Below are 12500 nucleotides of genomic sequence, written 5' to 3' on the forward strand. Positions count from 1 at the left end.
AGTCAGAGAAACAGAGGGAGGGAGAGAAAGAGAAAGAGAAAGAGAGAGAGATAAATGATTTATGAACAGCCCTTGAGGAGTCCCAAATATCAGAACAATCTAAACATGCAATGAAGTCATGTCTCACTATATAGGGTCAGGAGCAGAACATCCATCACCTTCACAGGCCAACAATACTTCACAACCTTTAGGGTTCTCTCTCACAAATAGTAGTAAATACTTTTAAACTAAATAAATAACTGCTGTCAACTTCACTTACAGAAGCCCTCTGCCATCTTTTGCAGAGCTGCATTAGCTGAGGATGCCCATGTCCACAGCCCCTGGATGGAATTCATCAGTCAGGTAAAACAATTTCAAACGGCCACAATAATTATTCATGTGGTAGGGACAAGGCTGTGTGGATCTTTCTGCACACTAATTACATCTATTTCAGCGCTGCTCATGCCAGGGGATTTTTCCTTGCTGTTTCAGACTTCTGTGAAATTTGGCAACTAACTACATGTATTTGTTGTTTCTGTGTGTCAAATCAGACACAGAAGCATTAAAAAACCCGCCCTCGCCATGTGAAATTCAATATAATATCACCGCAGCCTTTGCTTTCCCATTTTCAGAAGTTAAGTGTTGTCACTGCTGTCAGCACAAACACACCTCAGCAGCCTAGTTCTGCCTTTACAGGAAAACAAAAAGTTTTTTTTTTCATAATAACTGACAATAGTTTCTTTAAATGTGGGTCACTGGGCAAAGCATGCTTAATGCATTTCGAGCTGATTACTATTTTCTCACTCATGATGCATAAAGTTGTACTCAGTGTCGAGAAATGAAAGCCCTCCTACACAACACATCCGAACTCCACTCTGTTCTTTCCACTGGGTCAAGCAAGAGACTTCAAGCTTCACCCAAACCTTATGTGTGAGATGGAGCTACAGAGACAGCACAGGAATAAGTTACTTCAAGTCCACTGAGAAGAGCCCAAAGAAATCCTCCCTGCAACTCCACAAGCAGGAGGGAAAACACAACGATGGTCGGCACAAAACAGGCACTCATTTCACATCTGACTCTAAGGTGCAGCAAAAAGCCAGCTAAAGAGCAGAAATAAATGTTGAGATCAACACAGGGATTAATGATAATTCTATGTAAGAGTCAGACTAGGAAAACCTGCTCGTGATTACTCCCAGGTTCTGCCCTGGACTGCAGTGGTGTTTGCCATTTAGTGCTGTGTTTACATGGTAAGGGATGGATCAGACCAGAGGAGAAGCATCTGAATCATTGGCATTGCATTCCATTTTGTGCTGAATCATATTCAAGTTTCGTTTTCGGTTCAGGGGGTTACCAGAGAGTGCACAGCTCAGACTTCAACTGCCTCCAGAACAACTGAGACCTGCACAAGTATGAATCTCCAAAAAAACTACATGCTTTATCTCTGGTGAGTGTAATTTTCAGTTGAAATTGTTATATTCTAGCAAACCTTCTCAATGCCTCCTTAAAACAAATGATACCCCAAGTACTATCATCAGACAGATTAATTTTACCGTCACATTTAAGCAAACAAGATGTTCTTTTTGCTGTCTCTAGGAAGACTTTCCTTGTTTTACGTACTTTTTTTTTTTTTTTTGGAACAATGCAATGGCAGAACTACATGTGACATTTTCTCCCCTAAATGGTACCTGCTGAGAAAAATTCCACCATTAAAAATGGCCCACGCTAGCATTTAAATGTTGATAATAATTAGCCTGACATTTGAAATACAGTGGTTGCACTGTTGTCTTGAAGATGTTCTGCTCAACATTACCTAACTAGCCCCTTTTCATACTTACGTGCTCTCTGTACATTATTCTGTCAGTTACTGAACAAATGAGACATCAGTTGCTAATGTATTAACATGCAAAAACTACGCTTAAGGGCCAAACACTGCCCCCAGTCCACAATGTAACTCCCATTGATGTCAAGTACTGTTAAGGTTGTGACAACCAGTAAAAGAAGGGAGCTGAAAAGTAGGGGATCAATTTTCTCCCTGATCTGCAAGGAATTTATGCAAACGGCTCCCTGCAGAACGAGGGATGGGAAAGGCGGCGGAGTGGGTCGTGCCACCGGATGGGAACTGCTGGTTTCCTCCTGCTCTGGCCCATTGTGCACAGCCTCAGCCACGGCATCTTAACCTTCTGAGGAGTGCCCAGTCACTTCAGGTGTGCTGGAACGTCAGGTCACGTCGCTCCCTGCTCTTTATGTAACATAAAAGTAGGTGGCTGCTAAAAAGTGGCGATAATTCGCAGAGCAAGCTGAAAATGAAAGTATCCACGGAGGGACAAAAATATTCCTTTCTCCTCTTTGGGTGCTAAGAACTGCACACTCCTCATGACCTATCTACAGACAGTCCCGCTCAGGAGTGGCCAGTGGGATGGCCAGAGGAGAAACCACAGGGTGTAAGTCTTAGGAGCAGCAGGCCTGGAAACAGGAGAGAAGAAACTGCTTCCTTCCAACTGATTCTTGGACATTCCAAGCCATGAGCATGTGCCCTGGCTTCATGTGTGCAAATGATTTAGAGCAAAAAGACTTACACAGGGGTAAATTCTGCATGTAGACAGGAGAGTACTTTTTTATGCTTTCTTAGATAACAGAATCCTGTAATGCCCACAACACAGTGGAGCACATTAAGTATAAATTATACAATCTAAGAATGAAGTAATATCATTGCCTCTGCATTTCTTTGCTTTTTTCATCTCCAGATCCTAACCAGAGAAGGTCTTACCTGCTTTGTGTGAGTGTGTGATTGCCATCTCCTCTGTTCTATTACTAATGAGTGTCTCTCATCCTAAGAGAAACGAGGATGATACAAGTGATGAGACAGGAAGCTTAGGGTGCACCCACTCCTTTCCCCCTAGAATAAACACTGTTCTCAGGGAAGGTACATTGATAATAAAAATACATTTTTAGAAATTTCTCAGGCAACTGTAATCGCTATGGGAATGGTGACTCTAATAGAATGTACCTTCAACACATAAACTCCACAAATAAGAAGGCTTAGGATTTGAAGGGCAACATTTTGCCAACAGACAGGACCTCGGCTGTCCTGCAGATGTGATATTAGAAGGGTGGAATAGAGGAATTTGAAATGCAGATTAAAGTTGCTTAATCCTAAAGCCTAAAAGCTGATGCTCAAGTCAGTGTCTCACCTCTCAGGTTGCCTTTACATGCACATCCTTCGGAATATGCCTTTAGTGAAAATAGTTAAACACACGACAGATTTCAGTGGGAAACTGTGATACCATTTTGAACCCTGATAAGCAGCCCACTGCAGGCTCCAAGAAGAGCCTGTGATACTATTTCAAACTCCAATAGCAAGGAGCACTCCTATATTGTGTAGGCAAATGACTTCATGTTTTTTCTATTTATATTTTTAGCCAGAGTCCTGAGGCTGCTACCAAAGTTGCACTGTCAGATGAGATACACTACACATTGGTGAGGCTTTTGGCTCCCTCTTGGTTTCTCTTCTCAGGAAGTGCTTGTTTCTTTGTTCCTGCTAATGACAATGGGATTCATCAGAGTTTATATATCTTGACTGAGGGACATTAATTTTGGCAGTTGTGTGGTCAGCCAGCCCCTGCTACCCTTACAGCTGCCTCTGCACTGCAGGGAGAGGCCAGTTGTTGGATGCTGACAACCAGGAGGAGATTCATCTTCCTGTGAATCTTGAGGGTGCTGATTAAATCACACACACTAGATTCCCAGACTGGAATTTCTCTGCTGAATACATACTTTTAAATGGTTACACAGCAGTAAGAGCACAGCTGAATGCTTTCAGAAATATAAATAATTGATTATTTATTTACCCTCCAAGATAGCCTTCTCTCCTGGTAGATTACAGAGCTTGTTCACAGGAGAAGCAAAAGCATAGCCTGAAGGAAGACAATATACCTTCAGCTTTTGCTTGAAATCAGTATGGAATTGGCATGAGTCTACTGCTCGGGATGTTCAAGAAGATGTTGTTGCTGCTTAACTGTATCCCTGATCTGATTTCAATGATTTTTAAGTATTTAGGGACATACCTGCTAAGTCTCAAGAAATTACAAGCACATTATCTTATGGGGAATCAAACTGCCAAAGAAAATTCTCTCTGTAACAGTGCAACTTCATTTTCTCTGTCCAAACTCTGTTTTTCTCTTTCTTAAACACGAAGAACTGAACTATTCTCAGAGTTATCCTACTGATTAGTTCAAAAATGTAAGAATAGCCTGATCTTTTTCAGGACTGGACAGAAAAATTAAGAACAAAAGATGGAAGAAGAACAGTTGTGAGCTGTACTGAGAGACTCTCTTATGTTTAATGCCATTTATTTCAGTTTGAAAGTGCCTATCATGAATAGGCACAAAATAAGCACTTTCATTTTGCAAAATCTAGGTATGTTCCTGTGTTCTGAATGTTGGGGAACAAGAAAACAGAATGGATCTGGCTGCAGAGCCCCTAGTGCACAACATTTATTTGTGTTCTATACAGGAGAAATCACAGGTGTTTTCATACCTGCATTTTGACTAAATTACCTGCCTTTTACTTTCACAGTAATTTTAAACCACTTCACTGACCTGAACAAAGGGCCTCCAGACAACTGCAGAATTTAGTCCACTTTTTCCACTGACCAACTGAAAAAGCTGGCTACAGAAAAGACAGAAGAATGCAAGATTTACAGCGGAGAGACGGAGCCAACCCTGTGTTCTGATTAGCGGTTTGGATGCCATTGTTCTGTCTGGAAAACACATGTCATCCTCAGAATCACCCAAGCTGTCCATTGACATCTGCCAGCATATCCTCCATCACCTCGTTTTTTCTTTTTTCTCACTTTCTCTTCCTTACACCTCTTCCCTCATTTCCCCGTGTGAAGTATTCCAGCGTAGTTAGGAGTTACCCCTTGTAAAAACTGATGTGGCTTTCACCCCCCACAATATCACCTTCAGCCTCAAGCTGACCATCTCAAAACAACAGAAAATAGACAGTTCCTCTGAGTCTTCTCACTTGTAGGGTTTGTGCTGTGTTTCACTCTGGGGACAGAAATTCATAATAGCCCAGAGGCTTCATATTTTTTAAATTGTCACACTAAGACTTGAGTGCTTCCATGAAAGAAGCAGTAGAAAGAGATGCCTGAAGGTAGGCTGGGAAGAATCCAAAATGATGTCAGGTTTCCTTCTACCTTCCCATCAATAGGGTCTTTGAAGAAGAAGCCTCTTCAGAGAAGAAAAAATAACTTTCTCTTTAGTTAAAAAGGCTACCACAGTTTCGGTTTGGAGACTGACAGTTAATGTTAGCTTTATTACCTTAAAATCTATACAGACTCATGGTTTGCTGTGGATGGCTTTGCCTCCCTGAGTTTTGATGATGTCCTTGAAAGAGAAATATAGATGCATAGTTTCATTCCGTGTTGACTTTGGAGGTGAATATTTTATCCCCTTTCCTTTCCCTGGCTGTTTGCAAACAGCAGTGATAACTCCTATGCAGCACGCCTTAGAATTGTGGCAGAGGAGAGAAAATCAAAGCTTTTACTGGACTAGAACAGTTCCAAGTCTGATAGTTCTCTTTCCTTGCTGTGGTGACTGATGATGAGGGACAGAGGAGATAAAAGAGGTGCTGGAACTGTGCATCGCTGTCTATTATCTTTTGTCCAAAAGATACTTTTATTATTTTCATTATTGTTTTTAGCTTTTATGTAGAATGAAAAGATTCTTAACTAAAGGAAAATATGTCTTTTTCTGAGGCCTATGCATTTTTGTGTGTGACTTTATAGGGAATAGAATCTTACACTCTTGAAGGGTCCTTAGAAAAATGTTGGTCCCTCTCTCTAGTTATACCATAATACAACTTTTCCCAGCAAAAAAATAATTTCTGTTGAAATATGGGCTTGGCAGTTTCCAGAAGATAGTAAATAGTGATTTATCCACCATAATGTCTATCAGCCTGTTGAGAACTTTTTCTTTTGCTGTGAAGGCCCTGAAACAATTTGTTCAACTCTGTCACACCCAGGTAGAGCTACAACAGCCGAACATCATTATTTTTTAGGGACACAGCTCTCCCACTCTTTGGAGGAGTTTAATTTATAATGCTAACTTAAATGATTGCTAACAGAATAATTCTCCTCCAGCCATGTTGGGTTGAAGAATCTGACAGGTTTTCCCCACTATGAGGGAGATACCCAGGAAGGGAGCCCCCAGCTACTTGACTTCATAGGTAAAAATAAGATTGTCCTAAGGTTATTCACCTAGGATGAATTTTGCATAAAAAAATAGAAATGAAGAAAAAAAACCCCAGCTCTTACTCCCATTAAGTAAATCTTAGATTACTTAAATTACTTAGATCAAGAAAGCAATTTTTTGTTCTTGTTTTTGTTCTGGTCAAGAAAGGCTGGGATGGTGGCTGAGTGGTTGTGGCTGAGTGGTTTGTATGTTCTTGTCAAATGAGTCAACTTGTCCCTCACCCTCAAGCAAGAGGAAGTCAAATCCACTGCTAACACAATGGCAGAGAGAGTTGCTGCATACCTAATTCCTATTAAAGAGACAGGTGGGAGAGAGGTAGAACTGCCCAAATATTGTAGGTAGAAGATTTTGGTGTTTAAAAAAATAAAACTTTTCTGAAATCCCTTAAGAATTTCAAATAAGACTTCTTGTTCAAAGTTGTCATTACGTGCTATGTAACCCTGGATTTAGAGTCATCCTTTTTAATGGTGGACCATTGAGCAGGAGTTATAAACGATCACATAACCTGCTCTTTAATACAAAAGTACAACCTTGGTTACCCAAAGGGAATGGGAAGATCCTTCATGAATGAGCATACCAGAGACAAGATCATTCAATGTACAGGATAAATCCAGACCACTGCAGAACTTCAGCTGCAGCAGCAATTCCCGCAAGTGGGAAGCACTGCCTAGAAACCAATGGCACAGTACCTGATATATTCCCAACAAAACAAATTACTGTCATGCTCCTAGTTCCTCTCACCTCAGGTTCCAGAGGAAAGTCCTCAGGACCCAGACCCAAACCTGGGAACGTGGGGTGCTGCACCAGCAAGGAGAGCCTGGACACTTCATCCCTGTGGCATGTTCCTGAGCAGCCTAGCTTGTGGGCCCTAATATTTAAGTTTGGGGGGAATAAATACAAGAAAAAATCATTTTAATGAGTTCTGTATTTTACTGGAAATGCTGAAAAGAATGAAATCATTCTGGGACAACTTCTTGTTTTCAATACCAATTGTTTCTTCTCTGGCACTGTGATACAACCTCCTTCATTTCAGTGGAACCAGGATCTGGTCCTGCACATCACTCAGTCAGACCTTAAATCACCCAGATTTGTTTATTGCCAGGCTGTAACTTTATACTACCCTGCAACTCCATATTAGAAAAAAAGAACAAAACAGAAAAACATGGTTTTCTTCCCCTCTAGTAAAATTCTAGCATTGTTGACTACCTTACTTAACCCATGGAGAAAAAAAAAATTAAAGAGAAGAGAAATATTATACTGATGCTTCAGGAAGTAGAAACCCAAACCTAAATGTGTGTCATTCACTGAATCATTCAGACTAGTGCCTTCTCCTCTGCAGAAAATTACTCAGGTCCTCTTGCTTTCCACAATCTACAGTATTGCACTTCTAAGGAAATAATACCTTGATGATCTGCACTTCAAAACCCAAGCCAATAATTGCCTTTGATGATTGAACAAAAAAAAAAAAAAAAAAAAAAAAAAAAAAAAAAAAAAAAAAAACCCCAAACAAAAAAACCCCAACAAACCCAAGAGAGAAAAAGAGGAATCTGCAAGGCTGCAGCAAAAGGAATGCTGGAGAAAAGATGCTTAAACTACTGGTGCACCTCTGTGTTTCACTGTAATTTACAGTCTATTTGCCAACAGTTCTGCAATGATTAGTAAAATATGTCAAGAAGCTAAACAATATAAGCATCACACTGAAAGAAATTTAGCAAGACCCCCTCTAATTATTATTGTACATGACAATTCAACAAAATATTTTAAATCAGTGAGAAGAAAAGAAATATTAACAGTCTTTTCAGAAAAATGCACTTATTATCATGCCTGAAGGATATTCAGGAGGAATGTGAAAATAACTGTAATTTATTTAAGACCTGGAAGTATGAAATAATAAGCTACTGAGGCATCAGAATTGTTTTGGTGTTGTTATCTGACATGAGGGCAGACCTTGTCTCGCTTTAAGTTTTATAGTAATAAGACCTTGGAAACAAAACCTTGAATAAACAGAACATAAAGAAAAGGGAAATGTGTCCTTGCATAAATAGATATTGTGTCTATCACCTTCTTCCCTAAAGGTTGCTCAACTTTATAAACCATGGAGTAGGTAAAAAGTCATAAAAGCTGGACTGTATTCAAAGGTTCAGAAATCACAGCCTGGTCATTTTGCAACTTAAAATGAGTAATGCCATCATGTAAAAAAAAAAGGCAACCTTATAACGACACTCTGTTTCTATTAAGAAGCTCTGTATCTGCTGGCATTTTATCCTCCTCCGCCCCAAAGATTAATAGCTACACATCTGACTCATTTTTCATATTGCATTTAACCCACAATTTAAAGCCTAAACAACCCAGCATTTCAGCTCAGGAGGGACAATCCTTTCCTCCTTTAAAGTTCTGGGAGAGAGCAGTTTGATGTTGTTAACCCTACCTTCTTCTGATGTAGCCACATCTCGCCTCCCAAAGGCACACTTCTCTGGAAAGAATCCTCCAAACTTCCACACAAAAGCTCTGTGCACCTCTAGCTTCTCCATTTAGAAAAAAAAAAATCTAACAAACTGAAAAAAAAAAAAAAAAGACCCCCAATTGCCTTGAAAATCTCTGCCTATTTGTTTGGCAGCCCTAGCTGGGTTGGTTGGGCTTGGTTTGGGATTTTTTCCTGTTTCCTGGTGTCAACAGGAAATCCTGTGTCTAACAGGTAACGCGCCACTTGAGAGCCCATCAGCAGGAATAATGGGAGAGATCAGCCCTGCTCGGGGATAACGCCACCGAGCATCACCTGCCCGGCTCCAAGGAGAGGGGGAGGAGATCACGGCCATTAAGGTGGAAATGAGGGCTTGCCAACCTTCCTCCAGAGGTGTTGCTCACGCTAAACCTCCCAGGGAATGGGTTCCCGAGGGTGTTTGGGGAGCGGGGTGCTTTTGGGTACCTCTGGGATGCTGACCTCGCCAACTTTACCCGAGCTGGGCGAGGCGCACGGCACCCCCGGGGGCCGGGACCCAGGGGCTCCATCCTCCCCCCAAGCCCGGAGCATCCTCCCTGCGGCTGCCGCTCGGTCCCGGCTCGCCAGCTTTGTTCCCAACATTTTGCTGCTGTGCAAGCGCGGGCCCCGTTCCTAATACATTAAAACCTTTCTGTTTTCAAAATAGCATCGTTGCACCTCAGGACTGACAAAACCAGACAGCGGTGAAAGGGACGGCGACATGGCAGACACAAAAGCTCACCGCATTACGGCCACTCTAAACAGAGCACAAAAGCAAGGGAGTCAGCGATGTGTAAACCAAACAATGTGAGGGGAAAAAATATTGAATAATTTCTGTCATGAGGCAACTGACTAAAGCCAGGCTCTAATTGAATTAAACTCCCATTTATTTGCTCAGGCCTAAACAACAGGCTGGGGAGGGGGAGGGAAAAAAAAAAGGAGAGGAGGGGGGAAAAAAAAACTTAAGGTTTGCTCAACTGTTCGGAGGTACCACCTTTCCTCACCCCTGTATAAATCCACCATCTGTGCTCACACGCACACATGTGCCGTCGCGCAGCAAATGCGCCGAGACCCGACCGAGCGCGGGAGCCAAAAAAGCACCAGGCACACAAAAGCTCCCCAGGCTGCCCCAGGTCTGCGGGAGCAAGGCAAAAAAAAGGGGAAGAAAAGATCCTTTGCTCATTGCCCAGGTGAGATAGCCTGGTGCGTCCTCTCAGCCTCGACACGCGTCAAGTAAAAGAAAGGTTAAAATTAGAAAATTCAATTTATTTGATAATTTCCCAGAATAATTAGAGTTAATATGGGTTAATTAATATGCAAATCTCTCAGCAGATGTTCTGCAGCAGGGCCTGTGTGAGAAAACAGCCTTTGCTTTCTCCTACGTGATTTTGGCTGTCAGTTATTGGGTATAATTACTGTAACTAACCGAATACACACAAAACCTTTGGAATATAAAATTGTTACAGTTCTAGTTCTGCACAAGCTGCTACTTTTCTGCAATAAAAGCGAACAATTTCTTTCAGAAAATAGGAGCCTTTTTGTTCCTTTCTTGATTTAAAAAGAAGAAATGAATCAAGTAAATGGCTTATCTTTTTTCTATGCATAATTAGGTCAGTATTATATGAACATTCCAATGAGCAGTGGTACAAACGTACATATAAAATGATAGCTCAAACCACCTGCAAAATCACATAAAATTGTTTTATTCAGAATCTTTTCCTTCATACCAGAACTTTGAAACGCTCCGTGTCTCTCCTGCCAACACTGCCAACATTTGCCCAATTCAAAGGGATCCCGTAACTTTTATTATTTTTTAAAAGCACAGCAGCAACATTTTCTCCAAAGGCACTGGAGCATTGAGGACTGATAAAACAAACCATCATTTGAAATGATGACCAGTGCTGTGCTTGACCTTTTTTTGGAGGGAGGGAGAGGGAAATAATTGCAGTGGAGAGTTTTGCAACTTTGAGCAAATACCAGGAAGGTTTTGTTGTGCACTCCCCAGGTCTGCAAAGCACATCCATGCATCCAAACCATCCTTTCCCCTCTCCTGATGAGATAGAACATTTCACATGTATCAAAGTATGCTTTCCCATGGCACCAGGTAGGCCATAGCTGTTGCTCCGTATGAGGAGCAGGAGGGTGGAAGCTGACAAGATTTGGAGGACTCTGGCTCCAGTGGGACCCACATAACTCAGGTTTACTCACCTGAGTAAAGCTTTCACACCAGGCCTGAGCTCTGGTGATTCAAAACAGACAAAACTTCAACTCCTGAGCTTTACTTCTGGTGCTACTTTCCATCACAGAGTGCAATTTGCCTTGAAACCCCAATTTTTATTTTATTTTTTTATAACACTGATTTTTTTTTTTTTTTTAATAGTTCAGGTTTCTCATTTTTGGCCCTGATTTCTCCAATTCCATCTATAAATTTCCTTGTGATTCTCGCAATTGGAAAGACACTTCAGAAGTGTAAGCAAACTTTCCCTGCTCCCTTTTTTTCTCTCTTTTTAATTGTCAGGGGGGAGGTCATCTGTTTTCTAAGAATGCTTTAAATAACTTCTGCCTTGGGAGATAGCTGAAAAATGATCATTTTTTTCTATAAATCAGGAAACAAAAGGCCTCCACCCCTTCCAAGAGCTCTCTCACAAACTTTCCCTTTTTGCCACCCCACCAGTACAGCAATAACACACCAGCCCATCACAACTTGCCAAGAGGTGGAAAATAAATAGGGAAAAGGAAGATTTTGTTCACCCTAGACTGTCAAGTTTTTTATGTTGCTTTTTTTCTCAAGCTACCACCCAACATGAACAGTTGGGGATTTTTTTGATAAAACAAGAAACTTTTTCTCCCTGCTCCTGTCAGTTCTCACTAACCAAGTCCTCCTTCCCTCAGACAGAAGTTGGGCAACTTTTTTTCTTGCATTGATTTCATTTTAGTCATCAAGATTATCTGCTTGCTGACAGCTGCATGATCTATGGCCTAGCCCCTGAAAAAACCCCCAAAAATACAGTTTGAAAGCAGCTATGAATTTTACCCCTCCCTGAGTTGAAGCTATCTTATGAAGTATTGATAACGCATTATCTCAGGGAGCAGAATATTACTGCACAAAGTGATACTGAAGATGTTTAAGGGACCTTCTGGCTCGGTAAAAGTTATTATTCAGAAGTTTACAGAGTCTGCAAACACTTATCAAAATCCCTGAGCAGAAAGTACAGACCCTACGTTTCAATTAAGATATAGTGGAATGCAAAAGGTTCAGCGGAGATAAGGCCACTCTTGGAAAAAAAAAAAAAGATATTCAAATTCATCCTTGATGATAGTTTGACCTCATGAACTGCGTTTTCAGTACAAATCCAAATGCCTCCTACCTGGCAAGGCAGCTTTGTCAGGGCCAGGCTTGCCACAAGTGTTTTGCTGTTCATTTTAGAATAATTCCTCAAAATTATCCAGAATTTTGTGCCGAGGTAGGAAATGGGCATCTTCAAACTTACAAGCTCTTTGGGTGGAGGTGGGAAAGCTTCAGGCAGAGACCATGCAACAAATGGCTGATGCATTAAGATTATTTGTGTTATTTTGCTGTAACACCTCATGTTTTGACCTAACCCACTGGGGATTTGCTCTGTTCCCAGACAGCATAACCTTTCTCCCCATTTTTTGGTAGGGAAAATACCACCTCTGCTTTAGCTCAGTATCAAGTCAACAGCAATTTTACATCTGAGCAGCTGATTCTAAGGGGTAATTTTCCCTGCAGAGAGTTAAAGGTAAACTCTTGCCTAAGACTTGGG

At 41.2% G+C, this 12500-nt stretch overlaps 1 protein-coding gene across 3 annotated transcripts in view; it reads right to left on the reverse strand.

The window, feature by feature from the left end:
* ZEB2 (zinc finger E-box binding homeobox 2) overlaps window positions 1-12500 on the reverse strand; it is a 114023-nt gene that overhangs the window by 33992 nt on the left and 67531 nt on the right. The window contains exon 1 of one of the 3 annotated variants that reach the window (XM_082285549.1): window positions 2747-2804. The exons of the other annotated variants lie outside the window; for them this stretch is intronic. Coding sequence (XP_082141675.1) covers window positions 2747-2774 — 28 coding nt within the window. The 5' untranslated portion in view covers window positions 2775-2804. Of the gene's footprint in view, window positions 1-2746; window positions 2805-12500 lie in introns of those variants that run through there. 3 annotated transcript variants of the gene reach the window in all.

The sequence above is a fragment of the Coloeus monedula genome (genome assembly GCF_965178545.1).
Source record: "Coloeus monedula genome assembly, chromosome: 7".
In the NCBI taxonomy this organism is placed as follows: Eukaryota; Metazoa; Chordata; class Aves; order Passeriformes; family Corvidae; genus Coloeus; species Coloeus monedula.